We start from the raw sequence: 19531 nt of genomic DNA on the forward strand, positions 1-19531 counted from the left end.
GACAGGTGCCACATAAATCCACTGCACAAAATGCTATTTTGCGACAGCTTGGAACTGACAGAGAGCGGTAACGTATTAGAGATAGTCCAACGCAACTCTTCCCTTTATCGACAACAATGATGATAAATTATTTTGTGAAATATGCCCAGCAAAGCCAAGTTTTCGAATGCAAATTGATTGCAATGTTAGTAAAATATGAGGGCATTGATGAATTAACTGCTTTGAATGTGAGGACGAAATAAGCCTATGTCCTTTAAACATCATCGTGTACGCAACATCCGTGCAGGCAGAGCGCAGAACGATTTGCACAGGAAACATCTTTTTCATGACATGGAATTATTACGTTACCTATTTATAGATCCTGTGTCGAAATTTCAGCACTTGGCTAGTCCTCTTAAAATATGCTGCCCACATGGAAAGCTAATGATCTCCCTCTAGTGGCCATTTCACATCTACGCACAATGTTCAACGCGCGGCATGTGAAAAACTGTAGCATATGCTATTGCAACAAATAACTTCGTTACCCCTGTAATGCATAAACCATAAATTATTTCCTACGTATGCAAATACATAATTGATTCACTTGCTAGTTCCAACACCTGCTACAAATAGTTGTGATGTCACCGGGATCTACTAAATCCAGCCCAGAATTGTCTTGAGAAAGGCAGCATTGCGCTGTTTTAAACCCTCAAGTTATTCTTTCGAATTCATGGACCGTGAGCTGTCTGCCATACTGACACCCTTACTGCACCCGATCGAACATGACCTCATATGATATTTGTGATTTTTAACTACATTTAACATTCACCACCTGTGTCCAACAATGACCATCACTAACCAAAACCCAAACTTCAATTTGGTGCCGTGTACCTAATGAAATTATGAAACGTAATTTACTAAATAAGTTACGTTGCTTGTACTTTGCAACTGTAATGTGGCTCTTTCATTGCTCTTGACGTAAACTACGTTTTCTGATTAAATCATTCGCATTTAATCCATCAGAATTTCAGGGTAAATTTGTTTATGGTATCCCATAATTCCATTTTCTAGAGCGATAGAAACATTGAGACATTTTGGTAAAAAAAAAAAAAAAAAACCTTTCCACAAAAATGTTGCATCAGCTCCCTTGTTAATAATGACGCCTCCCGTTCCACTTAGCATATGAAGCAAGGTCATCGCAATATGTATTTTCACCTCTGTGTAATAGGCGTAGTGGGTTCCATTACGTAAGATTCATTAGGCTTTTTCAGCAGCGCCCTCCTTTCCGTCTTGTATTTCTCATATGCTAATATGGCTTCAGTCCCTCACTTCCAACTGTGTTTTTTCAAATGAACAAAAGTGCACAGGCATATAAATAAAACATTATACGTATTACCCTTGCATACTGCTGAATGTTTTTTTTTTCTGAAACAATTCAAGAGCTATATCTTGTTTGAGGGCACAACATAACTGTTCCATCCAGCATTTGAACTCGCAACCTTCTGATTGCAGACTAGAGATGCATCTCAGTTTAATTCCTTAGACGTTTCATCCACAAATATGAAATGGGGAATTTTAATGTTTTGCCATACATCAGTAGACAAAGAATGTGTTTAATACTATAATACTGATACTAATCCCTTTTACTGCAAACATTCCAAACGGCTAGTAGTGTATGGGTGTTTCTTCCCTCTCATAACAGCAGCAGCAATGCGGCTTACGGGTTAGGAGCAGGGCCCGTAACCGAAAGGATGCTGGTTAACCCACATTTATCTCAGTAATTAGCCAGCTATAAAAACTGATAGATTTTTAATTTGCTTTGGATAAGAGCATCTGCCAAATGGCAATAACGTAATGTAACATGCACAGAGGAGGGGTAAAGTGGCAAGCTGCGGCCCCTACAAGCGCCTGTGATCTAAAAGCAGGCATGGAAACTGTGCTACATGTCTGTTTAATAGAATAAACCATTTTCCAAAATTATTTTAAAAGCTGCTTAGCATAAACTGTTTCTCACAGTCTCACAGTTTTCCTGATTCTACAGAGAGCTTGTGTTTATAGTAGCATTGCAACAATGCTTCTAATACTTGCAAGTGAGTTTAGATATGGTAACAGTTTACTTGAGCAGATGGACTGTTTAAAAGAACCTTCACCTATGTGGAAACTAACTAGCTATTCTGCCCACTCATACTCTCTACAACTGTTTGATGCAACCTGAAAGCAGAAGAGTACCTTTCATCCAAGTATGAAAACACCTATTACTGACAAATGTTAAACCACTGGAATGAACATTTGTATCTGTTCTTTGAGATAAGTCTTAGAAGTGTATAATTCATCTTAAACTAATTGGTTACCATTGCACTAATCAGGATGTGAAGTGAGCAAAAATCCAAACTGTTTACATTCTGCTGGGAAATTAAGTGTGAGCAAGAAAGTTTGGCTAAAAACATGCAAGCACAAGAGAATTTGAGCAGATGGTTTATTGATTTCCTGCTTGGCACTGAGAATCATTTCCCAATTCCACTGTACTCATGTACCCTGCTCTTTCCTGTCATACACAAACCCTGATTGAAAAATAAATTATATACAATGAGACAAAAATAGTCATTCAAAAAACATGGCTGATACAATGACAGGGTTACAAACATTAACCAATCTCTAAAGCAAAGATACCATTTGTTATACTAGGAGATGCAGGTAATAATTTCATCAACAACCAAAATGAGAAAAAGGATGTACAACAAATAAAATATGGCCCCATATGACCATCACTTTGTTTTAGTCTTAACTAGGGCCTCACTCTCAAGGTTTCAAACAAATAAATAAACCTATCAATATCTCAAACTTAATGAAACATAAAAACTGCAGAAAGTGTGAAAAATATCAAGAAAATATAAGTTTTTCTAAACTGATTAACCCTGATTTGGACAAATATTGCTTTAAAAATGACCATGGAATTGTAAACAAGCTGCAAACCATCTTTATAACAAAAAAAAGCACTAGCATGCTCTTTCTACAAATTTCAATTTCCCAGTAATGCATGGATATGTAGTGCAAAATAGTTATAGACCCTGACACATCTGCATAACGTTAAAGCAACTTTTGTGATAGTGCAAATACAGGACACAAATATAAACTCCACTGACATTAATGTTACTTGTGCAAAGTTGTTTTGACAAAGAGTGTGCTGTCTGCAACCCTTAAATCCTTTGTACTCTAAAGAACACACACTACAAGGAATTCATGGGAAGACTTAGCTTCTCAAGGAATAAGTTTCTAACCAAGGTGGAAAACAAAATTCTACTATCCTTGAATAAATTTAAATGTACATACATACTATCATTCTGGCAAGCTGAATTCTGTAGGAATTCTGCAGTAATACCCTTAGCAATTTCATCAACAGTAAGGAGGAGTACAATCAAAGTGTGTAACATTCACAAATCCAAAACAAATGCCTGTGAACAGAGCAATAACTCAAGAAAATACATGTACTCCAAAACAGCAGGAGCTCTTTACCTATTTCAATTAAAAGAGCAGATCTAACTGGGTAAAATGTATCTGTGCTGAAAAACTACAATGCAGCAGTAAATATTTGATTTAAAGTAACAAGCAGAATGACAAACAAGCAAAAGTTTGGGATTAAAAAAAAGACATTCCCAAATGACCACTTTGAAAAGGACAAAGGGGATTAAAGCAAGAGAAAAGAAAAGCCAAATGTCCAACAAAGAGCCATTGTTTACTTCATTATCTTGGTTTCAAACTGCCTTTTACCTGGAGGGCATCAGGACCTCTTCACTGGAATCTGGGGACCTTTGGTCTTATTTCAAACGCATGCAAATACCCATGCTTTGACACCAAGGCTGAAAAGGAGGTGAAGAGTACATGCTTAAGATGCAGTAACTGCAATTTGGATTTTAGGCTTCACCTGGATATCAGATCCAAACAAATCCAGTTGTCCTCCACTGAAATACTCAGTTTTCTAATGCTCACTTCAAAGATGAAGTAAAAACATGGCACTTAAGTCTTTTACATTTGGTGTCATAAGTCTTTTATATCGGTGGACACAAGCGATTCTGTGAAATGGCATGCTAAGTTGCAGCAAGCCCCTTTTTGCCCAGGGATGGTCAGCCATGAACTAATGGTAGCCCATGATGCAAGGCCCTCTTCCACATGTAGTAGGTGGACCGGGGGGTGAGTGGAAAGTAAGACCTGAACTCTTTGAAGGTGGGAAAGGACTTTTCTTCAAAACGTTGCTGGAGGAATAGCTTAGCTTTGGCCTTGAAGTTGGCTAGGGCCACAACATCCATGACAAACACTTGCTCATGCATATGCTTCTCAGGGACTGTGTACCCAGAGAGGGTGATGTTATAGGGACTCAAGGTCTGATCACTCAAGTCTTTCATGTTCTCCTGAAAAGGAAGTGCATCCTGGTCCATCCTTCCCACCATGCACTCCTTTGGACTTTCTGACACCTTGGGCCATTCTGTTTCTGCAACCACCTTCCTCTTCTGCTCTTGCTTTCGGTTGAGACCCTTCTTCCAAAACCAATAGGAACAAGAAGACAGGCAGGGATATCGTAGTTTGAATTTGGAGAGGGATATTTTGGACTTTTGAACCATTTTCTTAGCCTCGTCTCTCAGTTTTTTCTTGTGAAGGAAGGAGAGGCGGAATGCTTTGTGGTTCTGCCTACAAACCTTTACCCTGGGTGCTGCCCAATGAGCTTCTGGCTGCACAGGGGGTGAGACTCCAGTGGGACTCAAAATCTTGTCAGCATCTGAGCTATCTTCACTGCTCCCAAATGAATCTTTATAACCTGGGTTAGCCACCATAGCCTCTCTTCTCCAGTTGTAATAAGTTGACCTTGAGATACCAGGAAAACTTTTCTTGAAGTTTCTATATGGGAAGGAGGTGTTTGCTGCAATACAACTCTGTAAACACTTCTTCGCCTCTTGCATGAAAGCAAAATTCTGGGCTCGATCTACACCCAGCTTCTCATTAGTGGGGACAAGGAAGCTAGGAACACTATCATATTGATGCTGGAGTTCACCCTCAGGTGACAACCATGTGTCCTGCTCAAAGCTCTCCCTGGATCCTGCTTCATCTCCATTGGACACCACTGTTAAATTACCACCAGAGGCTTGCAGCTCATGCTTCCAGGCATAGTATGTTGAGCGAGAAATTTCAGGGAAGAACTCCTTGAACTGATGGAGGGGTAGGAGTTTTCCTCCAGTGTAGCAAGCCTGTAGGAAATGTTTGGCCTCGTACCTGGCAGCAGCCTTCTTCCGGTGCTCCTGGGTTTGCCGTCTCCATCGGTAGAAGGTGCTTTTTGTGATGTTGTACTTGTCTTTGAGACTGGAGTAACAGAGCTGAGGGTCTTGGTTCAACAGCTGAAGTGTTTTTAATGGAAGAACTTGCTGCTCACTGTCAGGACTGTCCATGGGAAGGTCATAGGCTTGGACCAAAGCAACAAAGTGGTGGGGCTTAAAGACAGACTTAGACTCCAGCTCACCTGACCACATGATGTGGAGTGTCATTGGCTTGGAGTCACGTGGCCAGGTCCTTGGGCGGATCAGGCGATTGAAGTATGGCCGGATCTTCAGGTTGTACATGGGATAGATGGAGTAGATGTTGCACTGAAGGACAGAGGCCAGAGCATAGACATGCCACATGTTGGCATAGGAGCCTGGGAAACAGGAGGCTTTGACATCTGCATCAAAAATGGCCTCCAGCACAGCCATGGGCAGGTTGAGCATGTCAGCTGACTCCTCGGTGCAGAGTGAGAACCGGGCTGCCTGGAGCATCACTTTGGAGTCAATCATCCCGTTCAAGTAGTACCTCTTCCACAGCAGCATCTCCACAACAGTCCTGACCTGGAGCTCCAGGCTGAGCTCTGTGCTCCCCACAAGCAGCATACTAGCAGCATCAAACAGAAGGTTTCCCTCCCCTTTGCAAGCCAGGGGGAGGAGGTCACCTGGTGCATCCTCGGGGTAGAGACAACGGGCTACGTGGTCGACTTCCACTTTGGTTTGGAACTCCTCACAGATGGAAGTAGGGAGATGAAAAGTGGCTAAGGCCTGCTCCACTTCCAGGGCCACCTTTACTAGCGGGCCCAGACCCACACACTCTGTTGCGTCCTGCAACTCCCCCAGGACGGAGCGTACCACCTCTTGTCTCTGAATCATGCCTGTAACATGAAAAGCATAGAAAATGAACTTATATTTTTACCAAGCACTACAAAATAGCAATGTGTGAATGTTGAGTTGCTAACATTTATGAACACTTAAATAGGACTGCTTTAAAATTTCATGAATGTATGAGCAAGCCAACACAAATAAGTTAGACAACAAAACTAACCAAGTGATTTCTTTTTCTTTCACTAGCTACAAGACAACATATTGTATTATCAAAATTCACAAAATCAGAAAATTATACACTACACTATTACTATAATGAATTGCTTAGAAGAAGATGTAGTCCAATTCTGAGATGTCAAACCGTATCAGAGGTTATACTGTATACCCCTTTGTCTAAAAGGACAGTCCACATGTATGTATTACAGAAATGTTCTTTGTGATACAAATATGTGCCATGGCTCTTCACATGTAACAGAAAAGAAAATAACTCTTACCCTAAAAAGTTCTTGAAACCATAATCAATCAATAATAGTGAGGGTCAGTTCCCTTTCAATTTAGTCAACTCAACTGACTTCAGTAGATTGAAATTCAATTCATGAATTAAAACTCACAAATTCTCACAATTTCTTTGATGATTGCCAATTTTTAAGTGAACATCAATCACTTCCCTGAGCTGACTGAATTGAAATAGAATTCACCCCCAAATCTGCAATCCATTGTGGTGACCAGACCAATACAACACATGAGCACTAAAATTGCAATAAGCATACATCCCACAGTCCCCTACAATTCAACCAAGTTTATTTTAAAACCGCTTGCCAATTACTTAGTACCTACTCAACTGGACAAAACTGTAGAATTTTCCAATCCTAAAACTCTTTTTTTAATCTCGGTTTGTCCAATCAAGCGCTTCCCCCACTAGTGTTTCAGAAAAGTCGACCGTCAGAAAACCCCTCCTGAATCTTCATCCACATAAATTTAACCAGTATTTACGGGCTAAACCTGATTTCCCTATACTGAAAGTCACCCTGTGACAAATCATCTAGCTCACACATTGAATTCCTGAAATTTCTACATTGTTCAGAAAGCGCGTTTTCCCAACAACTTCGCAAGTACCTGGCCAAGCTGCCTAGAATTTTATGTTAATTGCGCATTTTTGGCAAACTTCGTACGGAGTTTATCTGGTTATGCTAGCCCGAAGCTACAACTGCAATGGCAAATAGTTGTAGCTCAAACTATAACTACTGACCATTTTCAGAATTAAGATTACCGTTTGTAAAAAGATACCAGTCATAACACATTTCCTTTCTCCACCCACTTTCAAACAAACGCGAAATATTTTTACACTTAAAAATATACTTTGTGTAGTTTGTTTTTTTTTCTGTATTTTTCCACGATTTACTATCATTTCACAAAGCCGCAGAAATGTACGTGCAGTTGCATGCAAGTTTCAGCGTTCAGCCACGGAAAAGCGCCTTGTTGGCCGGCAATCAACACGTTGCCAACGGTTACTGCCTAAGCAAAAGAATTAAAATGAAATAACAGATATTACAAGGAGCAAACAAATGAACGCGCTCATACACAAGAAATCCGCTCGTTACTATAACTGATGCAACCTACTTACACGCCAGTTTACGTTCTGAAAACTTTGGGTTTATTTCGCATCGGCGGGGCGTTTAATAAAATGCAAGCGCGACCCTCACCTTAAATGTTCAGGAGTCCTTTTCTGTTCACTTTGAGATCAACTTTGAATGACCGAGAAAGCTCAGCGTTACCGTTTCCTTTTCAGTAATTTTCAGAGAAAATCCATTGTACGTGTGTAGCTTGCAAACAGGTACGGTCAAGGTACGCTATGGACAGTCCAAACCGCACAAGTGGGAGATTTGAAATGATGTCAGTGGGACCTCCCTCCAGGAAATTGTCAATCACCAGGTTCTTTTTGTGTCTTGCCATAGAAAACACCCCCTCTCAGAGCCAGGGTCAATTTCAATGTGAAGTGTGAATTAAATTTATTGTGTCGTGACACTTTATAAACATTGCTTTTAACGAACATCTTCACTAGTATCGTCCCACTTTTTAAACCTAAAACGGTATTTAAACACACCACAGGGCACGGTTCGAAGGCTGTTTTATTTCTGTCTAATGTGGTTTCAGACCTTTGAGGCCCACGGCATTTATTTATAAAGTTTGGTCTTCATACATTTTCTTGTGTGATAATTTTTAGAACTATTTAATTCGTGTGAACCTGATTGCATTTCATCTGCGCATTTATTGTTACCTGCATATTACGTAGGCCATATTAATTGTCCTACAAACACAGCTCACTCGTTTTACTTTATTCTGAATGAGTCTGGGTTTTTGTATGTTCCCCCTTTAACCGTGTTTTCTAAAACATTTGCGTTTGAAAAACGCATTTGGTAAGGGATAACCACGGTCTCATCTCTGGGGGAGGGAGTATCCACAGGACTCCATGGGATAAATTGCATGAAGGAAAGATTTCGCTAGAGATTTTAGTCATTCATTACTTTTTTTAACATGTAATTGTTTTATTGCTTTATTGTTCAATTTAACTTGATATTAAATAGATAATACAATGTATTATATAATTAGATATTCTGGAGCTTGCACTTCGGTGGTTAGTGGATCAAGTTTGAAGTGTGAACCCCTGCACAAAACAACATTTTAGTTGAACTCATGCAATGCAGACGCAGCTTCATCCAATGATTAGGCTTTCAATTAATATAAATATAAGCTTTTATGTGGAAGTAGATCCCATTATCCAGCCATTCCAATAATTAATGCTAAACTCAAGGGGGAATCAGAGTGCATGGAATGCAGTCTTTTCCTTTAATGATTGTGACAAGCAGGTATGGCATTTCTACAGCGAAATATGACTGAAAGCAAGCAAGTAAGCCAAATTTTGCAAAATTTGAAAATAAATTTCCAAACTAGCAGTCATTTGCTACGGTAATACATTACAAGAACACTTTGTCCGAGGTGCTAATTCCATATATTGCACAAGTAGATGGGAGAACAGACATGCTTATGCAGAAAACTTTTTTAAGGGCTTTGCTTGAAATACATGAATAGAAATGAAAATTGTCAACAAATGTTGTTATTTCTCTTAATGGATGCAAGAGGCTTCAGTTTGTCATTAGAGAAATGAGGCAAGCACTACTGGGGATTTTTTTTTTTTTTCTGAATAGTGGCTAAGATTGTGCCTTTCGAACACTGAAAGAGTTTCAGTGCCCGAGGATGTGATTTGCACAGACTTGGCCAGACAGGGTGTGGAGGGATGTGTGGTACAGTGCCATTGATCTTGTTGTCTCTGCTGAGTATTATTTCTAACACCTTTGAGCTGGCAGCCTTTTGCAGACCGTTCAAAATCAAAGCCTTTCCTCAGGTCATCTTGACACGTACACACCCTTGGTTGTCCCACTACCCACCCCCACTCCCACGGCTTCTGTTATCCCGAATACTCAACCATCCCCCACACATCCTCTAACAGACCAGGATCTCTGCATTTGTCCCAAATGTTCAGGCTGGGAGTTTGCTCACAGTTGGACGCGTAGACAACCTGGTGCCGAGCTCCTGGCTCCACCTAGGAGTACAAGGTAAAGCCATGAATACTGTTTAACTGCTTCATGCAGTTCCACCCACCTCCCCAATCTCAGATTTGTCTAATTTAGCATGCACACACCAATAATCATCGTTGAGTAAAATTTATCAAAAATATATAGGACAGTAACAAGGGAGAAATATGTGAGATCTGTTTCAGGACCAAGTAGAGACTCTGGTTTTTACCCATTGGTTTGCATTGGGTTTTACAAGCTGTAGATATTAAAAATGGCAATATGCTCTCGTGTGTGCTCAACTGTAAATATAAATTGCAGAATTTTTTAATTTATCATGATGCTGGTAAATTTCCTATAATTTGGGATATATCACCCCCATTTTCCACAGTTTCCAAGAAACACAATTTGTACCAAAACAAGAAGGAAAGAGATCATTGTGTTCCGCTTAATGTGAAGTCCACAAAAATGACTGGGCCCAAGTCCAGTTACATTCACTCATAAAGATGCAAACAGCATGATTTAGTGGGTACTTCTGAGCAACGATGGAATTAGCATAAATGAGCCCCAAGCAGGATTCTAAAACATACTCTGCGGGGGGCTTGCATTTAGAACTAATTGTCCTTTTAACAAATAAATGAATTATTTTGAAGTGGGCATTTACAGTGCATACTCTTGAGGAGAACCCCACAATGGCATGTGCATAGTTATAAATCCCGATGGCCATATCTGCCCCCAAAAGCCATTTTTCAGGCATTATTCTTAGGAACACCCCTAAGCTCATGAAGCAGAAAAGGCTCAGTGTTTATGGTACAGCCAAATCATTATTTAATGGCCCCTGCTGCAGTTCCTTCAGTCTTGAGAGGGAGGACAGAGACAATGGATCATGTTGATTTAGTCTATGTGTGTGCTTTGCATCTTTATTTGAAAAGCGCTGTATTTTTATTGGGTTTTTTTTTTAAACTTTGCTGATCGTTTATCAGACAACTTGAAGAGGCACTCAGCCACAGTTAGAGTTCACGGTCTCTGTAGGTCATTTCAGGAAAAAGAAAGAATTGCATGCACAGATTTACTCATTGTTTGCCAGTTTATAACTTTGAGATGGAGCTTATTCACTTATCAGCAGCCCTGTGTTTTCCCACAGGGAGTCCCCAGTCAGCTGTTGGTATTGGTACTTTGCCAGGTAGGGGTGTCTCGGCTTTCAGATCTGATGTAAGCTTAAGGCGAGAACACACACTTATTTATGTTTCCTTATATTTAAAGGGGCTTACAAACCAAAGTTTACCTGTGACAATTCAGTGACGAAGTCACAACTGTCACATTGCGCATCCAAGCTGGGTGACCATGTAGGGGGGCATAGCTGGGTGAGCTATAACTATGATGAATCCTGTGACAAAAACCTGGAAAAAAAGCAAACACCACCCCTTGCATGAGGGGCATGTTTGTCAGTTAGTTTGAAATGCTGCTTCCCCCCCGCCCCCCCTACACACACACACACACACACACACACACACACACACCAACCCCCCACCTTAACCCTGGTCAATTACACACTTTAAGTGGGCAGATCGGCTGGCCTGCCTGCTGTTCAGGAGCACAGAGGAGGGCTGGCCAGTAGTGTTGGAAATGCAAATGGTGTAGCATGGAGATCGGCTCCGTCAGTCTGCCACACCGGGGACAGGAGAAGGGGGGAGGTGGGGGGGCCATGAATCTTCAAAGATCTGCGAGACAGGCTGGAGATTGGTGGGAGAGAGGGATGCAGCCAGCAGCCCACCTCCTTTTGTTCTTGAGCTTGGCATTGCATGGTCCTGCGCAGTCAAGAGCAGGAATCTTACACCTAATGGGACCTCTCCCAGCATGGGGCCTGTGTTCTCAGGGCTTCCTCTTTGCAATTTGGTCAACTGTTTAATCTGAAGGATTGTCTTACAAGGGAAAGAAAGTCTTCGTAGAAAAAGCCCTACTTCTAGATACTTTCTTCTACTGAACCAGTGGTATCTACTGAAGTATGTTTAATAAAGTCTGGTTGTGCTGTAACACAGCTTATCCTTTCAAAAAACAAATAATGCAGATCCCTCATGAAAGCAAACAGATTAATACTATTTAAAAATGAGCGTTTAACATTGATAGACTAGGTATTTAATTGTAGACATATTGCATAGGCCATAGGAAGTGTGTTAATGTCAGAAGCACTGCAGTCCTCCAGTAACTGAGTCTGTCAAACTTTACATTACATTACAGTGAATTAGAATATCAGAATATTAAATTATTCTATTAACGTTCTAAATGTTCTATTTAAATAATTACTTTGTTTAACAGTTTAGTTCATTTTTATAGAATGTGCACGGGAGCTTTGGGTACCTAATATGTTGCTTAAAGTATTGTTGTTTGATAGTGTCTTGTTCTCATTTCCACACACATCCTCTACCTCAGAAACTCAGGAAACATGTCAATATAGAGATGTTACAGTGAACTCAAGATCCCAAGATGAAGTTGTGTCTGTCAGTCAGTGCTAGTATATCATATTCCATGTCACACATTGCTGTGTGGCTGTGCTGGGTGCGCCGGTCATCACTTCCATGTGTTAGCCTCAATTAGCCTCCATTTTGCAGTACTACTGTGAATACAGATTCATGTTTGTTACCAAACACATCCACAGTAGTAGATTGCCTCGTTTAATAGTAGCTTGTTTGATTCAATTCTTGTCTCTCCTCTCCTTGAATATTGTACAGATAATATTGCATGTTGGTTCAGTTTAAAATGTATGCACAGTGTATTCAGTTTAATATCACTGGGTAATTATATGGGTAATAATATCATATTATCACTCATCATATGGATAATATCCCATTGTATGGTGATGGTATATTCACAGCTTTATTGTGCATTGGTATGGTATATGTATTGGCTACATCCAGGGCCTCTCACACACCATTGTTGAACAGAATTATATGCCTGTCACATTTAAATACCATTAAATATTAATAAATAAAACACCCTAGAACGAATGATTGCATTTTTGGTTAAAATTTTCTAAAAATGTTAAAGTTTACTCGTAATACATTGCAGAGAGTAAGTCATACTGGTCACCAGTAATGAAATTATCAGCAATGGAGTAGTACCACCTATCCTAATGTTGCAGAGGAGTCTCATTTGTCATAACTATGTTCCATGTGGAGTTTGGCTCTCTCTTCATACAGATCTCTTGGTAACTTTTGTGATTTCCCATCAGCACTGAAAAGGCAAAAATTGCTGTTGCCTCTAAGGAATGTCTTATTTTAAACAAACCCTGTCAATTTTGCATAACTACATAAAGTCAACAGCTGAGAGGTTTGAAAGGAAGAGTGTCAGCAAACAGAAAAGCTACTATCAACATTTGGAGAACGCATCTGTTTTTTTGTGGGGGTTTATTTTTTTCAGTTCATTCTGATCCGTTTGCTTGAACCCTCTCATTAAAAGTACAATTCTATTGACAGAGAATCATTCCCAGTCATTAGTCATTGGATGACACCAATTCTTGTTGTGATCCCCCAGCTGCATAATTTACTATTTAATGGTTTAGTGTGTATTTGGTGCATGATCCTAGAGGTCAAACATTGAGCAACCCTGCACTAAATCAGAGGAAGGTACATTTGCCTCATGTGTGACTGGAAAACCAGCCACCACAGACATACTTACCTTAAACGGCTTGGAAATTTGTTTGTCTGTTCAGAAATGTTAAATTCTACTTGTGTTTTCAGATATTCAGATACACCTTAATGGTGAAGCATAATGTTGAGCCACAGATCATCCTGTTTGATTTCAATCAGCAATAAATGTAGATCTAAAGTAATATTTAAAGAAACACACACACACACACACATACACACAGATATATATTCCAAATTACTATTAGTACTAGTATAAATTAGTATTTATTCTCGATCATTATACACCAATGTTTAAAACAGACAGCATAATATATCTTATAAACATTGAAATGAAGTATTGGACATAAGAAATAAAGTCATTCAAACATCTAAAACAGAAGGAAAATTCACATCACACCTATCCTCTGTCTAAACTGTGTATTTACAATCAACTCAGGTTACAGATTACAGTAAAATCAGATGGAGCAGATTTCAGGATAATCTTTGCCAGAGGTTGGAAATGTGTGAATGTGCAGTTTTTTCACCATCCTCACATTTTGATTGTGGTTTTTGGAGTAGAACTCCAACACTCACCAGGCATTTAAACAGACACATTTTTGACAAGTAGCATATTAGTCTACCATTAAAAGAGCAAACTAAAATAAAGATAAATAATACTGCCAGCTCTAACAAATGTTCACCAAATATACCAAGCTACCTGTAACCGAGTAAAGGCAGATGACAGTGTGTTACATTGCTGCATTAGTTAATTGCTAGATCATATTATGTAATTTGCTACATGTGTCTTTCTCTAAACTATTTCTGTGTTATCTTATGGTAAATTGTTCTATCTGAACTGATTATCTGTGCCAGGTTTCTGCTCTATTAGCAGATTAATTGACTGTAGTTAGCATGTCTTTTATCTGTCGTTCTGCATGCATATCAAATCTATACACTGCCATGGGACAGTGTTAAGTTCACCTGATGGTTTGTGTTGCATCAATATTGGAACATGCAATATTGGAGTATGGGGAATGTACTTTATTACGTCTTCAAGACTAACAATGTGATGTCCCTAGATTTAATATTGATGGTGACAGGAAGTGTTGTGTTTACTTTGGTAAAGTCAAGTTCTGCACACAATTAAGTTAGGCCTTTGTTGGTAATCCACTGCACTGTGCACTCATTAAAATATTTATCCTCACTGGTAAAGAAAACAACATTTACTAGATGTTAAACATGAGGTGCTGAGGTACAACACAAGACATTATTCAGACTCAAGCATATGCATGCTTATATACTTTGGTGCAAGTTTGGATGTTCCCAAAACCATACACAAACGTAGTATATATTGTATACACAGTGTATGAGCATGAATCTTACACTTAATGGGCTCTCTCCTAGCATGCAGGTCATACTGGCAAACAAGATATTCGAACTCAAGCATGTACAGACATACATACTTTGCTGCGTGCTTGCATATTCATTATAAACACTCATACAAAAAGCAAATATTGTGTATGGGTTTGTGCTTTTGGCTGAACATATGTATGCAGTTGTTTCAATGTGTGTGAAGGTTGTATGTACAGTGTGTGAAAGTATTTCAGTGGTAAATCTCTGAGCAATGTACATATGTACATGTGTGCCAATTTTAATAATGTCCCACATCTCTCACAGTTCAGTCTGATGTGTGTACAGTATGTGTCAGTGACGCATTCACCCTGAGGTTTTGATAGTGGCATATTCAGTGTCGATGTCTGCAGTAGCTTTGTTGGGCTTCCTCTGTTCACCAATGGGGTGATTGACTGTAACATAGGTTACAGCATCTTCATTCTGTCCCTGCGCACAAATCATACTGATTAGTACAAACGCAAGTCATTTTTAAATGACAGCATTTACAGAAAATTAGTCATTACTCACTGTGTTCCCATTGGTAACTGATGGGACTTGGTGAATGTTGCTCTCTGAAATGGAATAAAAGAAATAGTCATTATAGTACTTTTTTTGTCAGTTAGCAGACACTCTTACCCAGAGAAACTTACAGAGGTTACAGTTCTTACATGTTATCCATTTATACAGCTGGGTATTTACTGGTATTTACTTTATGGTTAAGTAACTTGCCCTTGGCTTTTGAACTCTGCAGCTAAAAAACTGAAAAGATCCAATGCTGTCATGCAGCTCAAACTAGACATATCACGAAACAGGCTTAGACTGATTCTTGTTTTACCTGTTCTTCTCCTGCAGACCACAATCCCAACAATGACAACAATGGCTACACACACAGCTGCAGCCACTCCCAATCCAATCCAAACTGTCGAAAAAGGTGTATCTAAGGGAAAGGACAGTGAGATGTGTTAGATGAATAATGCAAACTTGTAGGTAGCATGTGTATCCTACTCAACTTTAGAATTGTAACATTGTAACAAGATCTCTCATCAGTTATGCTGATGTACAGATATTAGTCTTGATAGATAGTCCTCTATTTATAACTATAATATCTTAAATTTATACTGACATTATAGCCCATTTCCCTTTAGTCACTTGCAAACATCTGATGGTTTGTTGAGCTGAGTGAGGGAGGGACCAATGGATGTGCAACGAGTGCATGGATTAAACAATGCAATCATTTACATTACATTACATGCATTTAGCAGAAACTGTTATCCAGCGCGACTTCCAGCACAATAGAACATAAGTGCCTCCATTCAAGTTAAATGAGCAACAGTGTCAGACCAGGCTAACAACACTCCCAGACCAGTGAGTGTGAGCACAACACCATTCAAGTCCTACCACAAATTAACTTGTGCAACCTGACTAAGCAAGTACACTAGACCACAGAATCCAAAATATGTCACAATACTACACACATGCCTGGGGGGGACAAACGGTCATATATACAATGTAGGCATTGGGATACAAGGAGACAACTGGAGGTGCACTGAGGTCTGTCTGGGTCACCCCTAAGCACTCACATAGTGCCAGGCCTGACTACATGTAAAATAAACATCAAATCCTGGAGGTAGCAGGTTTTAGGGGGTGGGGATTGAGGTGGAACCAAGATGCATTTTGAAGAGGTGGGTCTTCAGTCTACGATGAAAGATGGCCGGCGATTCCCCTGTCCTAACCTCCAAGGGAGTTCATTCCACCACTAAGGGACCAGTACAGACAGGGATCACGCCCCGTAGATGCAGAGCGTAGCAATCTTGATGGAACATACTAATACATTAACCACAAAGAAAAAAAAGTCCAATTTGCCAATATGTTATTATGCCATGTTCATTTAATCAGGGGTATCCCAGGTGGCAAGTACTGTTCTGTGACTGTAAATAGCGGTGTCTTAAGGGTGGACTTGAATAGACGACCAATATGAAACCTTTTAACGGGCGGAGCAAAGCAGATATCATTTCAATAGATTGCACGTTTTTTGTCTGTTAAGATGCAAATTTTGCCAAACAATTTCCACCAAAGCTTATGAAATTTCGTAAATGAGGGGTCATTTTTTGGTTAACAGAAACAATGGGGAATTTTTTGATGTAGGAATGCTGTAAAATTACATTGAAGGCAGACACAGTTGCACAGTTTTGCTCAAAAATGTACTCTTTCTTGACATTCCTTCCATGGTTCCTTTGCTTTCCACATCCTCTGAAAACAAATAATCATTTTGTTTTTTTTGTAGGAATGTCATAATTAGCCCCTGATTTTAAAATTAGTCAGGTGGCTGTTCAAATACTTACAGTGACACCTGGAGGATAGCAGTTGAAATATAGGTTTAAATCCATGCAGGTCATGCGGTTGAGAGAAACTGAGAGCCCTACCCTACCCAAAAGTAATATTTACTTTTTATTAAAAAGTTCAGTGCTTAATGCCATCACCATGTAACTTGCAGATGATTTCTTACCAGGGAGTCGAGTTCTTACCAGAGAGGATGGTAGTGTAACTGTGTGAAACCTTCACTTCCCCTTCTCTAGTCAGCTGACATGTCCAATTCCTGTGGTGGTCTGAGGGCTGAAGAGTCACAGTCAGAGTGGAGGCGCAGATGGACTGTTCCACCTTGTACCTGTCTCCCTCCAGTGGAGTACCTGTCTCGGTCACCCAGGAAACTTTTCCTGGTGGGATTTCAGTGCAAACACTTTGGGATTGTAGTTCACAGTAAAGAGTAACTTCACTACCAGTCTTCAGCTCTGAGGTTGAAGAGGACGAAGAGACTGAAAAAGGACCAAGAGATGCAGCTGTTACACTTTTACTGAATATACACAGGAAATAAAATTACACACCACATGTACATTAATCATTTTGTCACAAGGAGAAATATTATAAATATTTTGGTATGATCAGTTCAATGCATTCCAATCACTACTGAGCACTATGTTCATTTCATTCAGACTGCATTATGAGTGTCACATATACAGAAACACTTACTGCTAAAACTTACTGTACAAAAACAGTACAACATGAGTATATTCATAATCGTTCACACTGGAATATTGTCAACAGTTGTGTCGTCCAGCATCATCAATAGTAAGATCATTAATGTGCAGAGAGCAGTTGGACTCCAACCTCAGCTTCCCGGATGTCTCTTGATTTTGATCTATAATCTTCCCATGACCCACCAGTTCAATAACTTACCCAGAGCAACTTACATAGAGTACAGTTCTTTACAATGTTATCCATTTATACAGGCAGATATTTACTATGGCAATTTTGGATTAGGTACCTCGCCTAAGGGTACAGCTTCAGGGATCGCACCACCAACCTTTTGGTTACAAGCCCTGCTCCTTAACCACTATGCTACACTCCCTCCCCTATCATTCTTTGTTTTACTATATCTGTAATGATCAGCACCTTTGCTTTGAGTAATTACATTTCTTATTTGTTTTGCAGTCATCTTGTCCAGGTTAATTTACATAATTTCCTTTTTTATACAGGATCCATCTCCTTAAAGCACCTCAGAGCTCCTTCATCACTGCGCCATGCCTCTGTGCCATCCCCTGCTGAGTATTATTTCAGCCAGACACAGCTAATAAAATGTATTAAATGGTGCAATCTCTGCTAAGCAGGACCTGCACAGAATATTCTGAGGAGTGCTGATAACAAGTTTCAATATTCTGACTGCTTAGAGCTTTATTCAAATCACCATTGATCCATATGTTAAAATCATTCTGACAACATTCAAATTTCACAGCAAATTTCATGCAGAAAGACTTACTGTTGAGAAGATGAAGTGAAACATGAGTGTCGTTATACCAATCACCAAAATACCATCGACAGTTATATCGTCCGACATCTTCAATGGTAAGTGTGTTAATGTGCAGAGAGCAGCTGGAGTCCAACCTCAGCTTCCCGGATGTCTCTTGATGTTGATCTTTAATCTTCCCATGAGCCACCAGCTCAGTAACATTTCTCAGTCCTTGTTTTTGAAAGTTCCATGTAATAGAGGAGCAATCAGAATTAACCCTATGGTCACATGGAAGAGTGGCAGTTCCTCCCGCACTGGAGTAGACAACAGTCTCCTCTTGTCTGGTACCTGGGGGAAAGAACAAAAAACTCACAAGGATTCAACATAACACACACGGTCAGGTTGAAACAGAGTTTTAAATTAAAGTTTTTCATTTTATCTAAATATTTATGCTTAAATGTTTGAAATTTGGCTCTTAGACAAGTATAAATAATGAAGCTGATGTCTATGCATCAATTTCTGTCCAAAAAAATATTATAATGCCTATAATGCCTATAATATGCCATATTTTTAATGCCTTTACTATTATTCTAACATGTGAAAAATAGTCAAAATAAAGAAAGAAGTATATTCAAACCTTCCACTGGTACTGTATGTGCTTGTCAAGAATGCAGCTGCTGCCTCTTACCACCAGATGGCCACATAACTTCCTGTGTTCTGCATGTATCATTTAGTTAATGTGTTTTGCCTGTGTTGATTTGTTATTGTTTAAACCTGCTTTTTGTATAATTTATGCCCTGTCCTTTGTTCATGGTTCAGGGTTTCCTGTGTCTGGAGTCATTTCTGCATTTGGGTTCACCCTGCTCCTTGTCACAGTGCTGTATCATTTGATTACATCCAACTTGGATATTGAAGTGTTGTAAATTTCAGTACTACATTTTGGATATAATCATTTTTGCAGCTATGCACCAGCACAGGAATGCACCCATCAGTTCCTTGAGGATATCTCTTCAGAAATGTCTGTCTCCCTCTTATGAAGATGATGGA

At 39.6% G+C, this 19531-nt stretch overlaps 1 protein-coding gene and 1 long non-coding RNA gene across 2 annotated transcripts; both read right to left on the reverse strand.

The window, feature by feature from the left end:
* Positions 1-4100: 4100 nt before the first annotated feature.
* vrtn (vertebrae development associated) lies at positions 4101-6158 on the reverse strand. Its single transcript, XM_036541614.1, has one exon. The coding sequence runs from the start codon at positions 6156-6158 to the stop codon at positions 4101-4103; it is 2058 nt and encodes a 685-aa protein (XP_036397507.1).
* An 8546-nt stretch (positions 6159-14704) lies between these two features.
* LOC118786423 lies at positions 14705-17392 on the reverse strand. The gene is made up of 4 exons (XR_005005337.1): positions 17226-17392; positions 15536-15637; positions 15229-15272; positions 14705-15147 (listed from the first exon to the last, which is right to left on the reverse strand). It is a non-coding gene; the product is annotated as an uncharacterized LOC118786423 (long non-coding RNA).
* Between the last annotated feature and the right edge of the window lie 2139 nt (positions 17393-19531).

This window comes from Megalops cyprinoides, chromosome 12 (assembly GCF_013368585.1).
Source record: "Megalops cyprinoides isolate fMegCyp1 chromosome 12, fMegCyp1.pri, whole genome shotgun sequence".
Taxonomy (NCBI): Eukaryota; Metazoa; Chordata; class Actinopteri; order Elopiformes; family Megalopidae; genus Megalops; species Megalops cyprinoides.